Genomic DNA, 19,777 nt, shown 5'->3' on the forward strand with positions numbered 1-19,777 from the left:
TATGTAGAATACAAGAGAATATAAGAAAAATTTTTAAACAGTATTATCATCATGTTTAAACATAATTCTACATAATAATTTTATTAATGGCTCAATAAAATTAAATTTTGGAGATTTATATTTGGCCAAATTTTCAGCAAAACTATTTTTTTTTTTTTTTTTTTTTTTTCATGCATAATTCTACATTATAAAGTTATATAGTTCAGATATTATATATTTTATTTTGTAACAAATATTCTAATTAATTTATTTCCCCTTGTTTTTCCAAAAACGAAGTTTCTATTTGATTATTGTTTGCAATATATATTTTCCAAATTATGTTGGAAATTTATTTGTTATATATTTAATGCGAGATATTCTCTCAATTTTATAGTTATCTGATTATTTATTTACTAATTACATTTATCTGATTATTATTATATTTATTTATTTATTATCGTATCGTTCAAAGCTGCACTGATTCTTTCCACACAGCGCATTAAGGAGATCGTTTCGCGTGTTGCAGGTGATAGATTTCGGTTCCAGCTGCTACGAGAATCAACGGGTATACACTTACATCCAGAGTCGCTTTTATCGCGCGCCGGAGGTGATATTGGGCGCGAGGTACGGGATGCCGATCGACATGTGGAGTCTCGGTTGCATCCTGGCGGAATTGTTCACCGGTTTCCCACTGCTGCCGGGCGAGGACGAGGCGGACCAGCTGGCATGCATTATCGAGATGCTGGGCATGCCGCCGCAGCGGTTGCTACAGAACTCGAAAAGATCGCGCCAGTTCATCAGCTCGAAGGGCTACCCGAAGTACTGCACCGCGACGGCGATGCCGGACGGCACGACAGTGCTAAGCGGGGGTCTGTCGAGACGAGGGAAGCTGCGCGGTCCGCCGGGCTCGCACGATCTCGAGCGCGCCCTCAAGGGCTGCGACGACGTTCTCTTCCTGGACTTTCTCAGACGTTGTCTCGTGTGGGAGCCGGAGTGCCGGATGACGCCGAACAAGGCGCTGAGGCATCCCTGGCTGCGCCGTCGGTTACCGAGGCCACCGGGCGACAAGAACGATACGCTACCGGCGGTAACGTCGGCGCAGCCCGTGACCGGCGGTTCCACCCTGAGGACGTCCGCGTCCGGCAGCAGGAGTTCCAGCAAGACTAACAGTCTACAGAGTAGCAATAACACCAACGACGACATCGCGACGAGCAAGACGACCGGCCAGCAGACCAGAGGAAATCGTTTAGTGGAGGACATGGTATCGACTTATGCGGGTTACTCGTACAACACGTCCCAACTGCATGGCGGCACTTGGGGCACAACGGGGGGACTGAGCAGCGGCCATCAGTCGCTGAACTCGATCAGCGGAGCCGGCGGCGGCGGTGGCGGTAGAAGTTCCTCCAGCAAGACTAACAGTCTTCAAGGCGGCAACAACACCAGCGACGATATCTCCGCGAGCAAGACGACGGGTCAGCAAAGAGGAAACCGTTTGGTCGAGGACGTGGTGTCCACTTATGCGACTTATTCATCGGCGTACGGCGGCGCTTCCCAGCTGCACGGTAGCACGTGGGGCACGACGGGGGGATTGAGTAGTGGCCATCAGTCGCTCAATTCCGTCGGTAGTAGGAGCTCCAGTAAGACGAACAATCAGTTGCAGAGCGGTAACAATGCGACGAGCGGTGACGGTCCCGCGAGCAAAGCCGAACGTCAACAACAAAGGGAGCGCGCGAGCGAGTTGCCGGTGACTATTTTCGATCCCTATCCCCTCGGATCTTACGGTTGTCTGTCCGAGTCCCAGTTGCACGGTAGTCATCGGTCGAATCAGAGTAGTAGTCATCAGTCGCTCAATTCCGTCGATGGCGCGACCACCGGCAAGTCGCAGCGCGCTCGTCAGACGCACCAGACGCAACAGCAACAGCACAATAACAACGGCGCGTCGCACGACAATTACGGTTCTCACGGCTCCTCGAGCAGCTCCAGTCGGTTGGTGCTGTCGTTCCAACCGGGGATTCACGAGATCCTCGAGGAGCTGAGACGATAGGCCAGGATGTGACGCTCATCGTCCTTTTCTTTTTCCTCCGGCTCGTTCGCTCGCTCGCTCGCTGCCGTCCTCAGCGTTGCTACCGACGAGCGTTTCGTCGCGAGATAATCGCGCGATTTCTTCGCGGACGAAGGGAAACGCGTGGGCATAGATAAGGATGATCCGGTTCCGGTCACCTAACGTGAAACTCGGCTGTGTCTCGCTGCCTGCCGTTCGGACGATGATCGAACCGCGTCGCCTCAATGTAAGGAGGGTTACTCGCGGTCGAGAGGGTGGGTGGCTGTTTCATCATCGATCTTGGATATACCACTGTGATTTACGCGTCGCGTTTCTACTGTCGCCGTGGCAGAGACTGGCTACGAGACGGTTATAATCTGGCGAGGAAAGGCAAGATATGTTTCTATGAATGCATTTCTTCGTGTATTGTAAAACATTCTTCCTTTAAAAATTGACAAAGTTTACGTCGTCCACAAAAAAAATCACATGATAAAAGAAACGAAGGGAAGAAAGACTCATTTTTCAAGATTTCAGTCAGTTTATAATTGGTCTCACGCCTTACGTCTAGCCTGGCGCTACGAAGTCGTTACTTGATATTCTCGAAATCGTACCTATGACGCCATTTATGGCGCCTTGCGTTACTCTCTGCCCGCTCGTTCCGAGATTTGACCTCTCTGCCATTGCATCCGCCGTGAAAATACGCTTCTCGGTAAGAGGCGAATTTTTCCGCTACGACAATACCTTAATTCTAACAAAGCGTCAGAAATCCTCTGTAAATGGAGTATGAAACACGAGATATTGTGTGGCTTAAATCACGCATTGTCGTCGACTCGAAGAACTTTTCGTCTTTCAATGAGTTTCGAAATGCGCTGGAAATCGCGAGGATTTCGACACTCGACACAACGCGACTGTACGAGGCACTCATTTATCGCTCGGCTGTGTTTCGTGACTCGTCATTCGTATCGTAAATAAAATCATTCATTTGTATCGTAAATAAAATATAATTTTTCAAAGGATTCTTTAAGTCTGTGTCCAAATCGACCAATTGACGGGACGGATAAATAGTGATGCAAGTGTGTACCGTCAGCGATGCATGTTTAATACGCGAGTTTCATTCATTCCTTCTTATCGACATCGTCGTATTTTCCCCAAGACGACGATAATCGATTTCACGCGATAAGGCGACAGATCATGTGTCGAATTGATCGCAAACAGAAGTTAACTTAAAACGAAATTGTCGATTGGTTTGCGTTAATACGAGTTTGCGATTTATCATTAATGCACAGTCGTCGTCAATCGCCTCTGTTGAGCCGTGACAGTGCACGAGAGCAGTACGAGCGACCCAGAGGTCATTGTGCCAAGGGAAGTCTGGGGAAACTTCGACAGCTCGATAAGTCGTGATGCAGCATGTCAGATATATCGTCGTATTGCGACCGCGTCGCCGGTGATGGCGACGCAGGTATAGCGTTTTGCCCCCGCGATAGGACGCAATCTAAGGGACGAGAGAGCACACGTTCAACCGAATATAGTAAATTTTGTCGTTTGATCCTGGAGAAAATCTGTAAATGCATTTTTCAACACGTTCGATTCGCTGCATACACTTGGCAAAAAAAAAGCGCGATAGCAAATCGAGCGAGAATCGCTTGATCCATGAATTCGATCAAATAGAATAGTTCATGATCAAATAAATATCACGAAGAATATTGTATAAAATGTAGAAAAAAGTGATAATACGGTTTTATACAGTTTGTAATTTTTATAAATTTTTTTTGTAATTTTTTTGTAAATGTTTCTGTACAATGTGCGTTTAGATAGTGTTAGTTTTAATTGATTAAAACCGAACGCGTTAAGCAATTATTAATCTCTCATTTTTTTCATTGTCACTGAAATGAATTGAAAAATATTTTTCATTATTGAAATAGACCAAAAGATTTTTTTTTTATGTTTATGACGATTATTTTAGTATAATTAGTACATCTACAGGATCTCATTAGCTCTTTTCGTATTGTTACAATATCTTAAAAATAGAGATAAGGGACCCCCCCCCCTGCATCAAGTCATTCGTTCGCACGAATCTACTAGTGATGAATTATGAAACGCTCATTGTGGTTTCAACCAAACTTAAAGTTCTGTCAATTCTGAAGCGGAATTTGATTTGAAGCGGGTACGGTGAACCGGAGAAAACGCCCAAGAAAACATTGTACCTGGCGACTGCGTTGTACTTCGCTTACGAAGTTCTAGCGTTTAATCCGGCACGATGAACGGCGCGACGCGCAATTTACGATGAGAAGAATCGCACCCGGTTTGTTAACTTCTCGTGGCGCTCCTCTCGGCTTCTTCTGAGCTAACTGGGTTAATTTCCCCCTCGTGCATTCTCGCCTCGGCGCTTATTATTCGCGCCGCGTACATTTAATCGAGACGAAAACGCTCCGCATTCAGTAGCAGCCTCCTTTTCTCGCGGTTCTCGCTCGGGAGACGTGACAGTCGCGTTTTTCACGTACCATCCGTCTTTCACGTTTTTCTTTTCCCCGCAGGCACGTTCGGTTAGACCTTATGGACCGCGCATCTGCAACGAGAAATCCGGTTTAAAGGACGCGCACGACAAAGAATCATGTCCGAAAATAAAAGGGATTTCCCCCGTGCTCGTGCGGGGTGAATGACTCGAGTGTCCTGCGGCCCCTTTAGTTCCACGCTATTATCGGTACCTCATAGATCCTGCCATGAATGGACGGCTTTTATATACGGAAAATGGAAAAGTAGATTTTTACAACGACTGTCCTCAAAAAAAAAAAAAAAAGAAAAAGGGGCGAATGCAATAGTATTTATGCAACGTAAATAATTTTTGTATAAAAGTCGTCCAGATATACTTGTAGCATCAATTCACGTACCAATAGTTATCATTATTGTAAATTGATAATTTTTTTAATTAGTCACATTTGTGTAAAAAGCGCTTTTTATATTCTGTAACGATCGTTTTATCACTACACGCTTTATCACATGTTTTATCTACATTTTAGAAGCATGTATCAAACGCGATTTTATTGTGTGATTTTTTTTTCGAAAATCATGATGCGATATTTTGCGAATTTATTTATTTGTACGAGAAAATGTGTACGAAAAAGAGATAAAAGAAAATTCACTTCGAATTGGTATTACCGATCGATTTTCTGTTGTGTAATTTCATTCAAGTGCAAATATATTATTGGTCGCAACACAAAAATTATTAACATTCATCATTTCCTCGCTAACTCTCCTAAACGCTAATGCGCTTTGATTTATGTATCATTTTTCATCTCATCGTCGTCATCGATTTTCTCCGAGTTAATTCAAATTCGTTACTCTATATCCGACTATGTCTAATCGCCAAGCGATCTTGTACACTAGAATGGCTCTCGGAACATGACAGTCTGCGAACAATGCAACCTCGCGATGACTCTGGTAATGCGAAATCGCTAAATTTAGTCGAACAAAACGCGTGCGCAGACCGGGCAGTCGTAAGAGCCGAGCGTAGACGAGTGATGAGACGACGACGACGACGATGACGACGACGATAATAACGGCGACTATGAAGGAGAGAAACATAATGAGAAAAGAAAAAAAAAAGGAGAGAAAAGAAGGCGGCAGAAAGGGCGCCGACGTAGCCGGCAATGACAGCAGCGAACAGCAGCTGTCATTGCCAAGTCGATAAGTTCGAAAGGGAGGAGCGATAAAAATCGGCGGTGGTTAAAAATCGTGATACCGAACGGCATGTCTTTGTGATATGGAACTTAGGCGTACTGGAATTTATACTAACGAATGTAGATAAAAAAATATATATATTATATATGTGTGTGTGTAAAAATTACGTATATTATATTGTATCGAGGTGATGAATGAATTTGTAAAGCGCGCGATATATATAGTTTAATCTCACAGACAGGAATGCGAAAGTATCGATGCTCTCTTTTCTTTTTTTTTTTTTTAGTCAGTCGAAGGAACGAATATCAATGTCATAGGCCTTCTTTGAAGGTACTACCTTTTAAAAAGACATACTTATATTAGAGCAATTATATGTATAATCTTAATTAAATATTAATATTTTATGTTAACACATAACACATAATATTAATATGTAATTACCGATACGTATCATCAATAACACATTGCTTACACGTAAGGAGGAAAAAGCGAAAATCTTTTTACTAATTGATACTCGTTTCCCCTTCGACGATCGAGCAAGCAAAAATGCTGGGTTTCGATACAGCTTTGAATGCAGTTCAGCTCGAGCAATACGACAGCGAGCACGCGCGATGATCTTTGTGACGCGATGTGACACGAATATGGGTTTTGAATCCCTCTTATCCCATCGCCTCTCCATATCGATCCTAATCCGCGAGAGTATCGCCCGATTATTTATCCTATTTGTATTTTCTCATGCAGTAGTATTTCTCTTAAGTTCTCGACAAGTTATTATCCTGTAAGTTCTTTCAATCCGACTAGAACTTACGGCGGACATCGAGCGGAAATCGTATCGCGACGTGCGCGTTTGCGAGAATGCTAATCTTATTGAAAAGTGAACGATTATATATACGCCCATGAGAGCATTAATCGGTGCTCCACCGAAACTCGGAGGAAAATGATCGCGATTTCCCCCCTCCTCCCCGTCGCCGCGCCACGTCCCGGAAATCGATCGCGGAAAACGTATCGACCGGTTTCAACGATCGCGTATCTCGCACAATGCTTTAGTGACGATTTACTGGGACCAGTCGTCACTACCACTGCCGATAGTTCGGGTAGACTGGCTTATTTTGCGCGGACGCTTCCCCGTCGCCGTTTCCATAATTCGCGCGGATTAACTCGTGGAGTGCCGGGCCGACGAGTTGTTAATTTTGCATGCAGGGATTTTCCTGTTATCGCGCATCGCCGATTGTAGTCTGGCAATGCGAGGGCCCTTACGTGCGCTGCGCGTATACATAAATACATAATAGTAATTGAACACCCTTGTATACGTATGAATGTATCCTCCGTTTGTTTAATCGGCGACGTATCTTATCGAGAGAAACGTTTAGACATTTGTTAATTACGTTACGCCACAACGGTTGCGATGAGGAAGAAGATAAGGAAAGATAATCAACTTGTAATGGAAGATAATGAACGGTCATTCGCGATTCTACCGAAAATTCTATTCGTGAATGATCAATTACTCCCGTAATAATTAATTCTCGATAACGATTGTATCTAGTCTCAAGTTTACACTTTCAGAATGTCTTCTAATAGGGACGTCTTCTTTATTGTTTCTTAAACATGAATTTCTTTCTATCTACCGAATCGTGTTACATTCAGCGGTGAAGTCAAATATTTTTTAGCACGCTATACGACGTACCAATTAATGTTAAATTATTATGCGAGCTTGTATTTACACTGTCTTAATGAGATTCAATCAGTAGCATCGGAGAGAAATAATGTGGCATTCAACGTGTTAATCACTGTTTATAATGATTGTGACGATTTAATTTATTTCCTCAGATTTTAATCGGTGACGTTCTCGCGTTTATGTTCTTTTGGTTGTTGTCATTACAGCTTCGCGATACAAAGTCACTCGCGTGTCGTCGACCGATCTCAAGGAAGATTACGCGAAGTTCATTCGAAACCGTTCTTCGATGGTGTACAAGTAATAATCGGTGTTTCCTCTTTTTCTCATCTTTCCACTCTTTGGATTTAACGATGCTTTTTCTCGCCATTCAAGCGATGCGTCTTGACATCAACGAGATATAAGTGACAATTCTAGGCTTGTAACGCAAGGCTCGTAAAGCAATGCGAACGATCTCACGTTTGAAATTGCAATTGTTTGGAATTTTTTCGAAGATTCTTCTTTTTCTTTCTTCCTTTTTAAAAAAAAGGCATGACATCGATTACTCGCATTTCTCGAACTTTATTGTTGCCGCTTTTCCGCGATGCCAATTGGTTCTCTCGCTGCGCTAACTTCGTGAATAGCTATCATTATATTGATCTCACAGGGGATCGTTTTGACCATTGTATATCAAGAAGTTAAAAATATTATAGTGTAACAGTTAGTATAATAGTATTATATTAATTTTTGCTCTTGTGTTGAAAAAGATAAAGAGCGCAGCGCGCGTTTGTAACATCTAGTATTAAAAACTAGGCAGGCTATGGCATCCATGAGTGAAATTCGCAGCGATTTTGTCTCTTTCAATTCAAAAACAGCGTTCCTGACTTATAAAAAGTCTGCGAACACAAACTTGCGCTTGAAATTTTTTTTTAATTATATGATTTTGTTGAAGTATTATAAAATTTACTAGATTTAGATTTTTACTAGATCTGAAAATAATTTTGTTGAGCCATCAAAATAATTATGTAGAACTTAAATCGATTGCTAAAATATTAAAAATGCATTATTATCACGTTTAAGTATCTTACATAATTGTTTTGATCCAATAAAATAATCTTTAAATTTGTATCAAGTCAAATCTAGTCAAATTTTCAAATATTTTATCAAAACTTCTTTTTTTCATGTAGCTTTTTTCTTAGTTCAGCGTCTATTCAAAGGAAACTGATTTTATATTCTGTCTGTTTTATTTCTGTCTTTATTGAGTATGAATATATGGATACATGACAAGTGAGATTCAGATTTCGATATAAAAACATAGTTCGATGATCCTATAATGACAAAAAAACGAGGCGCGAATATGATAAATTCCTTTATTTGGCAATAACCAGTAAAATACCAATAAATACGAATCTTGGACACGCAAAGAAAACATTTAGATTGTTTTTAAGTTAATTTATATGCAATAAATCAAGTTTCTAATTTATTTGTTTTTTTATAAATATATTACAAGTATAATTGAGTCGCTTGATATTCTATGACGGAGTGATGATTCGTATTATATATAAATGATATATAAATGATTCATTATTAATTTCGGACATGAATATTTAACAAAAAATGTGTAATCATATGTACGAGCATGTGAACCGGCTGTAATTTCAGCATATGGAATTTAATAGCCCGATTAACGCGTCGGATTCTCGGCGAGACTGGCCGCGATTCGGGAAATCGCCGGCGATCTCGCCGACCGAGCACGTGATCGATGGAGCTCGGGGAAACGGATTGTCGCGGTGAATTCTTAACCGCAGGCATAAACAGCGCGTGAAGTGTATTTGACAATCCATCGGTACGAGACGCGTCGAGACAACGCGAGGCGCGAGCGAGAAGCGAGCGAGCGAGCAACTGCGCGCATAAAAAAAGAAGATAAAGAAGAAAAAAAAATCAACTCCGAATTATAAATAATCGACGCCGGTGTGTATTATCGATTTAGGATTAATTAATTAATAATTATCTTAGCGAAAATGATGTAAGCGCAGAGGAATTCGGCGAAAGCGAATTCGAGAGGGAGAAAGGGAGGAAGGGAGAGAAGGGCGACGCGGAAGCAAAACGACGAGAGACTGTATCACGTTTCTAACGTAATGATGTACATGTACTATATAATTGCGTAAGCCTTTGTATGATAGTTAAGAATTTTTCGTAAAATTAACCGATAGGGACGCGCGTTTAGAACATATATCGTGTACGTGCGCGTACGTACGCACGCACACACGTGGCGAACAGGTGCCTCGGAGGTTCGTTGAGCGCGTTAATCCTCTCGCTTCGTGACCCATCCCCCCGTGCATCCCCCTCTGTCACATCATCCGCGACGAATCGCATCTCATCGGCGTGCACTTTCGCCCCTGGAAGCGAGAGGGCCGAGTCGTGCCGCGTGAAAATCTCGTATTCCCGACCCTTCCTCCCCCTTTCCTCCCCCCCCCCCCCCGTTGAATCCGGGATCTCCGTTTTCGAGCTCCATTCGTTTTTGAACTTTCTCACTCGGCAACGCGAGATCATTCTGCAAGCTGAAGATGCATCCTGTCGATATAAAGAAAATGTAGGTCGAGAGGATTGTCAATGGCTTTGCGCCGAAAATTTAATCCTAATTTTTTTTTCGAAAATTTAATCCTCAGATTAAAGCATTTCCGCGCTTTCCGTGTATGTACCCGCGATAACGCGATTAGAGAGATCTTTATCTCTGTTATTTTCAACATTGGCTCTAACTTGAACTTTTTATTCTTCATTTTCAATTTGTTGTCCGAAGGCAATTTATAATAACGAAGTGCAAGTCATGGGTGTGTGTATATTAAAGGTAGATGTAATGTACATATAATTTACATTCACTTACGCTAAATTGCCGAGTTCAGCATTTAGTGTCCCGCCTAATGGACTCGCTTACCAGTTCTAGAAGAACCGCCGGATTATTCCGTAATACGACCAGTTATTCTGTAATAACCTCGATCACGATCCGATGGATGCCATCTACAGCCGGGCTATCCTGGGGAAATTGCGTGGAAAATTGCTCTCGCAAAGCGGACGGACGTCGCGAGTCGTCCGATCGATCGGCGATTAGCGATGACGATCGGGGATCGTCAACCGGTTAGTCGCGCGCGTCCAACGAAATTTTCGGATCGGGGATTTTCACACATTCGGGGATATTCGCATTCGTGCGCGATTCGACTTCGAAGGAAGTCGGACGGACGCGCTTTTTTTTTTTTTTTCACGCGCGATCGCGACTTGGCTCGCGGCGCGAAGACTAATCGCCGGGAAATTGAAAAACGACGAGCATTTGTCGACCGGATGTTCGCCATGTCGAAACGTCGGTGTCCACGATCGCTCGTACACCCGCGTCACGTGCGCAGCGTGCAACGAACGGCGCAGATAGAGGTACTTGTTTGAGCGATTAGGGCAAGCCACTGTATTAAGTCATATAGATAAGCGAGAATTTAGATTCGGTTTCTCCCAAATGTGCCGGTTGATCCCGGCCTTGATCCGGCCGATTCTCTATCTCTCGAATTCAGTTATGTTACATTTCTTTCGAAGTGTAAAGCAGATTACATATATCTGGATAATTACCATTTAACTCAGTTTCTATTAATTAAAACAAGAGATTTTTCATTAACTCTTCGAGGGGCATATTTTTTCTACTGGGTGGATTTTTGTTAACATATGTTTTTGCATGATTAATAACAAATATGAAGATCAAATTTTGAAAAGTCAAGTTGTTCTTTTAATAAAATTTGTTTAAAAAAGTATTTATAAAATCATAAAAATAAAAAAGTTTTTTTTAATAAAAGGACAAAACATTTTTAATAATTAATTTTAAATAAATTTTAATAAATAAATAGTACAAAATAAGATATGTTTAATGCTTGTTTAAATTTATTTTTCTGATTTTATCAGTTTGTGTGTAGCTTGATTAATTAAAAAAAAATGCGTCTTTTTTTGTTATGATTAGAAATATTGATTAATGGAATAAAAGTGACAGTCCAAGTTCTTAGGAATATAAATTATATCAATATACATATTTGTAATGAATTCTAAGTATAGTTGTTAAAAAGACTGAAGAGGAAATAATGTATATATCCTACTGCCCCTACAGAGAATTAAACGTAAATAATGATTTATAGCAAATAAAAAATACGATAATAATAACAAGCTCTGTAGAATCGAGGAGAAAGAGAATCGGATTGCGTCAAGGGATGAAACCGGCTCTTAGACAATGTATAATGATCATATAGCTGATAAGAAAAAGAGAATAAGTGCGCAGAACGAAGTCGGTTAGTTAGTAGATTAACGCTGTTTTTTAGCGACTAGGACAACGTGTTTCTCGCTGTATATTTATTTCCTCATCGCGATCCTTTTCGCCGAAGGGAACGACCAATCGATCGCGTATCGCCCAGCCTCGTTTACGCAATCGATTTTTATCTCACAACACGGTAATTGTAAGGTGTAAAACTGAATTTTGTAGAAACTGAATCTCAAATACCATCTTTTAAATCTGACTAAATTTCGTTCGTATCTCGACCTACATTCGGGATCGAGATATCTGTCAGAATCTGACAGAATCAAGCGAACTGTAAATAATAAAAAATAGCTGACAATCAATGTTATTATCGATCGATCATAGTTAAGTGTCAATTCCTTACCGAAATGTAAAATCATATTTGAAGCGAGCCTTAGAAAACCACTTGTTTCGTATATACGTGCCTGAAATCCGTCAATCGTCGTGTTGTGACACGCAGCAAAAATCGCACGCGTGAAGAGGCCCTAGGGGAATCCGATTGCACTAATGACTTGGTTGATTAAGACTGCTTAGTCACTTGAAAATTTTTTTAGCATAAACTCTCGAGAGTCGGGTTTTTAAAAAAATTAGATCTCAAAAAAAAAATGTCTTCTTAATCCGAGAAATTTTTATTACTAAACATTGATTCTCGGCATTCAAATTTTGAGGTGGATATTCAGTCTGATTCTGATTGGCGATTTGTCCTTTTGTAGATCGTAACTATAGCCGTAGAAAGCAACGTAGAGAGAAAGAGGGAAAAAAAGTTGAGTTAACCAGGGTGGAAATCAACGTCTGACGTTGGTGCGCTCGGGATCCCGCAGTATCCTTTTATTTCGTATCCAACGAAACATACTAGATCGTTGTTCCTCGGTCACTGTGTATATTATTGGTGACTGGCACGTCTCAAGTTTTTACCATAACCAAAATGGGTTTTGCGTTGAACATTGTTTCCTAGCTCTCGGAGTGTATTTATAGAGATTACGTAGTATGTACGTGCCTGCGAGAAAAAAAACTTGGCGACACACAGAGACACAAAAAGAAGAACACACAGATACACGAAGGAAAAAAAAAAAGGAGATACAAACATCGCACACGCAATTCCCACATTCGTTTACAATCCGTAGCCTTTAAACGCTCGCGTCGCACCCTTTTGCCGCTAAAGTGTATACATCGCGGAACAAGTTCATGGCATAATTACTGTGTAATGTCACTGTCGCTTTGTTCCTAGCGTAATTCCGTGCATAATCGAAGCGCATAATCCAGGCAACGCGCAGATTTAATATTCCGGAAAGCTGAGCGGAGTGCGTATTAATTAATTATTGCGGTTGCGAACATTGTGATAGTTACGTAGTTTGCGAATCGCTGTCGCGCAGCGATAACAAATTGTGATCCGAGATTTATACTCTTAATCCATAAGTCGTAGCGTCGAAGAATTAATCGATATCATTTTAACATGTCCCGTATTATCCCGTATTATCACCTCGATGTATATCGAGATGCATGCGAACCGCGGTACAGAATGCAACAGCGTTTTACAGATCATTTTTCACATATCATATACAACGTTAGATTATTTAATTTTAAATTGTTTCGTTTTAGATGAGTTCGGAGGTGATCATTTTTAAACAGCGTGTCGCTTTTAGATATACTCGAAAGCTAAAATTATTTTCGATATTTAACAGCTCTCGAATCCATCCGTGAAAAAATATTTTATCAGCATTGCGGTTAATATGTTTTTATTTAACGTCACGAAAATTGGTTGCCGTATCTCTATATATCAAAATGTCATTTATCTTTTGCTCGCGTTATTTTCGAAGATTCGCGTTTTCGTTCGCGTTATTTTCGAAGAATCGCGTTTTCACGACTATGAAATGGTATCCGTTCCGTTCTATGTACGTTCTCATTGTAAAAAAATTTGCGAAATAGATCTCCAATAAAATGCACAGTGCGCGCGAAAACACAGCTAATATTGATTACCATCAGGAATAATCAGTCATCCTAGTTAATTCCAGGATAATTTTAATTGTGCGAACTAAGTCTGCCTCGTTTGTTCCTAGCTAAATAGCTAGCTAAATAGCTAGCTAGCTTCCGGTCGTCATCAGTGAAAGGGCGAATTTTCGAGACAATTTCACAGCAAGAGACGACTTAATATCTTTTCTTAATGACACACGAAAAAAGAAACGGTGAGGTATCTTTGTCACCGATCGATATCTAATTCTAACGTGAAATGCGGCCATGGAATACCGTGCAATGACAATTTTTGCAAGTGTATAATATAAAGTCCCTCGCGAGAAAAGTGAAATTTGAACGAACAATGCTGCCACAATTATCTGTACGGTCTCGAAGATACACGTGTGCAACACACACACATACACACACACACACACACACACACACACACACACAGATGCGTACACGCAGAACTGTCTCTCAGGTACGCGCGTCGCATATGTACTGGTCATTATTCGTTCGCACGCACGTCCTTTCCACGCACCTCTCTCGCGCCCTTGACGTCCATCTGGAGCAAGGGTCTTACGTTTAATTTACGATAATACTTCGGTTATCGTTTTACTTAGTCGACAGTAAGACTTTTCCTATATTTTAAGTTGCCAATATTGTGTATATACCAGGACACGTTTTGCGCCGCTGCGACGCGTCCGCGTGATTTTATATAAATTAATTAATTAATCCTAGCATCATCTGAAAGGCAGAGCATGTGTTGTACTGAATTATTATTAATATCAGAATTAACATGAGCTTATTATATGAAATTAATGTTTAGAGAAACAGAATATGATTCGATAATTAATCCAATTTATCGGTCCTTTGAATAATCAACGATTTGATATAGAAAACATATTTTTATATTACTCGTAATTCCATGAAGTGTACTCTTTTTTTAATATTTTGTTGATATTTTAGTAGTTGCAAGAACCATTTTGATTTTACTAGGATAAATTAATAATTTAATTTTCTCCGAATTTTTGAGGCATTTACTTTCGAGGAAAGTTGTGAATGACTGATGAGACACTTTTTTCATCGCGTTTGATTTTATCATGTTACTGCCGCTTGCATTTATGCATTACGCGTTCTTTTCTTTTTTTTTTTACTTTGTACTTTATCACATACGAATTTTTACATTTCTACGGCGACCACGTTTCAGGTCAGTGACGCTTTTACCCTTTTTATTATAGATGGCGAATATTCTGCCGAAGGACTCGGTGCAATACCGGAAAAAAAAAATCAACGATACGTAAAGCGTATTTTAGACACGACTTGTTTGAAGCGAATCTCGGTGAACAATAGATTTCACCGCGCGTTTCTGTGTACGAATCCTTTAATTTTCTATCGAAACTCGCCAATGTCTTTCCCGAGATTTTCACGGACGGTTCGCAGCGGTTAATCGTGTCAGCTTTTTGTACCGCCGTAAAATGCGCACTGTCGCAAACAAAAAAAGAAAATAACACAGCCATGAAACAAATACACGAATACGTACACACATCTTTCTGCTCCGATTTATGTAAGTTTATGCTAAGTTCTTAGAATATTAAACGTGGCTTCTCATTTTATTTAAGCAACAATGCAAAGTTTGATCTCTTACTCGTACATACATCATTATGAATATAAATATTATAAATAAAATACATATACATGGATAATCCGCATAATTATGATTACGCGAGGAATCATGCTCGTTGCGTCCCTTCCCTTCCGCCCTTCCTCCCACCTCCTCTTCGCGATTAGCGAAATTCTTTCGATGGACGAGGGGAGGAGGCACATCCATCCTTGCGCGTTCCTCCTCTCCACGTGGGGAACACCGCATGTTATATACATATATAAATATATATAAGGAAAGGAAAATAAAAATATACGAGTATAAGGACGCGTTTCGAGAGCGTTCGACCCACGTGTAAAGACCACATTACCAGTTCCAACATTTATCCTCCCTCATCTCGCTCTCCATCTGCCAGCAAACAATTGTAAACGCGTTATCGCCACGAGTCACGAAAGCGCGAATATGATTTTTTAAATAACTGCTCCGACTTGATTAAGAAACGAAATAAATGCTGCTTATGACAGTTAAAATTGTTGTAGCGTACTTTTTCATATCCTCAATCTCATCCCCCCCTCCTCACCCCTTCGCCGCTTTTCAGCTCCCGAAACAGAGTCAAGAGCGGTTTGGCTTCGAAAATGAAGTGGCTTCTGCCAAGATTTTCCGCAGAAATTGAAGATTATTCTAATTCGAAAGGTCAAAGAGAGGCATCAACCTAGAATTGACCCAGATTCATTTGCATAGCAAAAAGTACGATTGAAAGCAAAAAACGAGGTAAGTGCATAATTTGTAAGATCCACTCTGAATATGCAGTCCTATCTAAAAACAGATCTTGCGGATTATGGACTTAACTTATTCTTGCATTGAAATTCGCAGAGCCGGTATTTTATTCGGAAGGCTTCTCGGTTTTATTCGCTCTCTTGATTTATCGGATCGATATTCAGAAAAGCGTCGTTAATCACGTTGCGCTTCTCGCCGGTGGAGACGGACGAAAAAAATAACGTCCGGCGGAATATCTCGGCTGATCACGCACGCGAGGCAGTATTAATCACGTTAAAATACACACATGTGTTTTTCCGCCAGGTGCGCCCGACGTCGCGCCGGTAAGTAATCGACGAGCACACGTAAACTTGTCATATCGACGACATCTTGAGATACGAGGGCCACCGACGTGCCCGGCGCCGGGGTTAAATTAAATCCGAAACTATCGTCACATTGGCGAAAATTTCCATTTGACATTCGGACGCGCGGGCGAATTTATTTCTCTCTCGAGGGAAGAGAGAAAAAAATGAGACGCGAGCGGGATTCGAGCGTGAAGAATGGCCGAGAAGTTTTTCTCTTCTGTTCTCTTTGCTCCCAGACGTTATTGTGTGTCGAGGTGTCTCTGACAAAGCTCGATAGAGCCGCGAATCAACAAAGGAGAGACAATATTGAAATGATCTTGACATTCGTCATTCGGATCGTCGTCCCGTTCTTCTTTGAGGTTTGCCATCTGAAATCCCCCAAGATGGACCCGAATCAGCGTTCCCTTCGTAGCTCATTCAAGTGCACATAGCCGGATAATAATTATGGACACGACGTCACGTGTGGGTAATCCTCCCGAGACGGATACTAAATTATATCGGACCGGCGTTAATTTTCGATAGGGAGAAATATGATGTTTTAGGATGATATCATCAATCGGACGTCGGAAGCTTGTCCTGTTCGCGATTGTGCAATGAATATTTGATTCGTCCAATTATTTTCAACCGTAACAATGGTTTCATGTTATTTTTAATTTAACGAAATAATAATATTCGCATTTTTATACGTAGAGAGAATCGTTTTGTTAACGAACCTAAAAATTTTGCCAGATACAGATCTGAAAATAATTGTATCGAGCTATCAAAAATATGTAGAATACTAAAACGTAATAATAATATTGCAAACATTTTAGATCTTCTAGCAACCAAATTTGAAGATGTAAGATGTAAGATGTAATTTGAAGATGTTAACAAAATTATTTTTAAATTAGTTTCTGACCAAATTTTTTTTTGGATTTGTCGGAAAAACTGTGTTTTTTCCGTGTTACGATATTGTTTATTCCGTGTTTTGATATTACGGAAAAAGAAATATATTATGGATGAATTGATTATTCGCGAGCATGGTTTCAATGTGTAACGAATTTAGGGCGATTCAATTATGCCACGTCCGGTAAATGAGAGTACGCCATTAAGTATACTTGAGTGATACATATCGAACGGACGGACGGACGTATATGTATTATCCATGTCTATTTATTGATTACACCTTCCGGTGAAAACGGGACATTGCGCAAAATCGTCGACGTTTGACCGCGTCATATAACGTGCCTGATAATACGTGGTTACCGTTTGATATAGCGCTTATCAACTGTGTTATAATCATCAGTATCACGAGTTAGCTAATTATATCATAACACATGTTAACTTTCCTGATTCATCCGAGCGTATGTAATAAAATAATATGATAACGTTCTGTTCAACGCGAATGATTAAGTAAAGTAGGATAAAATTTTAATTGTAAAGTAAAAACCTGCAAAAGGCAAAGTATGAAAGGCGAAAATATTAAGTTTCATATTTTTAAAAAATACAAAGTTATATAAGAAATAAAAAATAATGAAAATATCTCCGTGTTTATATATGCGTTTTGTTTTTATTAATGTTAAAGAAATAGAGAAAAATTAAACAAATAATATTTATATTGTAAACATAATTTTTTATAAGAATATCCGACAGACAGTGATCGATCGTCTCCTGACAAAATAATCGGATGAACAGAGAATCTGAGAATAATTCTCGAAAAAGACTATCACTTGTACTAATTATAAACATAATTATCCTTGTCACGCGAATCAGCAGCCCACGTAATATAGATAATTATAAGTCTGGTTTTTCAACGTGACGCGATCGATATACCTCAGGCATGTTATAACATTCCGGTTAATCCCGTGCCTATCATTATTATCTATTAATATAATTCTAGGCTCGAATAACTCGATATAGCACTCGATTTGCGTCAATATTGCACTATTTTCAGACGCGATGTATTCCCCAAACAAGCCTCTTCTCTCTCTTGCAATCGGCCGCTCAACATTGCTTGACCAAGCTTCGCCAGTTAATTAACCCTCGTATATCCTCACCCTGAATTCGTTGCCGAATACTCGGTTATAGTTCCATAGGTCATTCGCGTGCACTTTGATTCTAATTACAATTTCAATTAATGCAACTTGCCAAATGTGAACAGAACTTCGAATAAAGAGAGAAATGCTTCATTTCAGCGCGAATTTTGCAACACAACAATTAATACAGTACAATTAAGAATTGAAAGCGCTTTTACCTGAAAGATCCATTATTTAGTGCTATCTCACCGCTATCGAAAAACATTAGAAAGTGGTGGAAATCAATCCTATTCAGGTTCTACGTAGCCGAAGCTCTGTTACGCTCTTCCAGAATCGTGTTCGTGGAATTAATGCCGTGCCAGAGAGTACGGATATATCGGATCTCTCTGCAAATGACCTGGTTCGCTGCAAAGGTTGCGGGGGTCAATTAATCACAATATCACCATCATCCGCTTCGCGCTACCCCCACGATACGTGTGCCGCGCTGCTTCTAAACGTTCTCATTCATCACCGGCATCTGATATCGTTTATTTTCAAATACGCTAGCGAAATCCGACGTTTTCTTGCATTATTTAACTTCGATTAAACCCGCGGCACGCGTTTATCCGGCATTCGATCAGTTTCTTGCTCGCCCGATGAAAGACGCATCCGCGATCTTGACGGTGATGAAGATGAACATGCCATCTTAGATTCGATCAAAGACGACGTACATCTTAATCGAATAACCTGAAAACTTTTTTTCGCCACAAATAAGCTGCCAAATAAAATTCCGATATCAATTTCCTCGGGGTATTTATTTCAAAATTGTCGAGCGAACTTTGATATTTGAAACAAAAACGCGACTGAAAAAATGAGCGATTCTAAAAATTAAACCAGCGTTAAAGTGAATTCGAGCGTCGTAAATTTTTATATGAAAATTTACAATGTAACACCGCTGAAAAATACAATGTAACCAAGTTACATGTAATGTTTTGCTCATCTTGTATTCCGTGGAAACAAACATTTCAAATCGGTTTTATCCGCGTCCCTGGGCAATTTTTGCATAATGATATGCGACCAAAATTCCGAGAAGAAAAGCCAAAAAGTGCAGAAGCACACGCAAACGGAAAATGATCGCGTGGCGCAATGAATGCACGTGTTGAAGGCGCAAATTTTTTTGGTCACGTGTCTATCTCTCTTGTTCCTCTGTATTTTTCAGACGGTACACGACGACGGGGGACGTAAATGTGGGACAGATCGAAACTGCAATTATTTAACATTGACTATCTGCTCGCCGGGGATCGGGGATATTTTTAATTCCCCGCGGCGCGGGGGAGCGGTGGCGACGAGCTTGACGTCAAGCGGACTAGAGACGCGGATGATTTGCTCCGGCACGGTATACATACTCGTACGTATACATATGTATATACTTTGTC

General features: G+C 40.5%; 1 protein-coding gene across 1 annotated transcript in view; it reads left to right on the forward strand.

Annotated features, from left to right (window-relative positions):
- Window positions 1-15,756, forward strand: part of LOC105425714 (uncharacterized) — a 48,142-nt gene extending 32,386 nt beyond the window's left edge. The window contains exon 2 of the mRNA XM_025217918.2: window positions 506-15,756. Coding sequence (XP_025073703.2) covers window positions 506-2,023 — 1,518 coding nt within the window. The 3' untranslated portion in view covers window positions 2,024-15,756. The remainder of the gene's footprint in view (window positions 1-505) is intronic.
- Window positions 15,757-19,777: the final 4,021 nt, after the last annotated feature.

The sequence above is a fragment of the Pogonomyrmex barbatus genome, unplaced genomic scaffold (genome assembly GCF_055798465.1).
Source record: "Pogonomyrmex barbatus isolate J1 unplaced genomic scaffold, ASM5579846v1 scaffold4, whole genome shotgun sequence".
Classification (NCBI taxonomy): Eukaryota; Metazoa; Arthropoda; class Insecta; order Hymenoptera; family Formicidae; genus Pogonomyrmex; species Pogonomyrmex barbatus.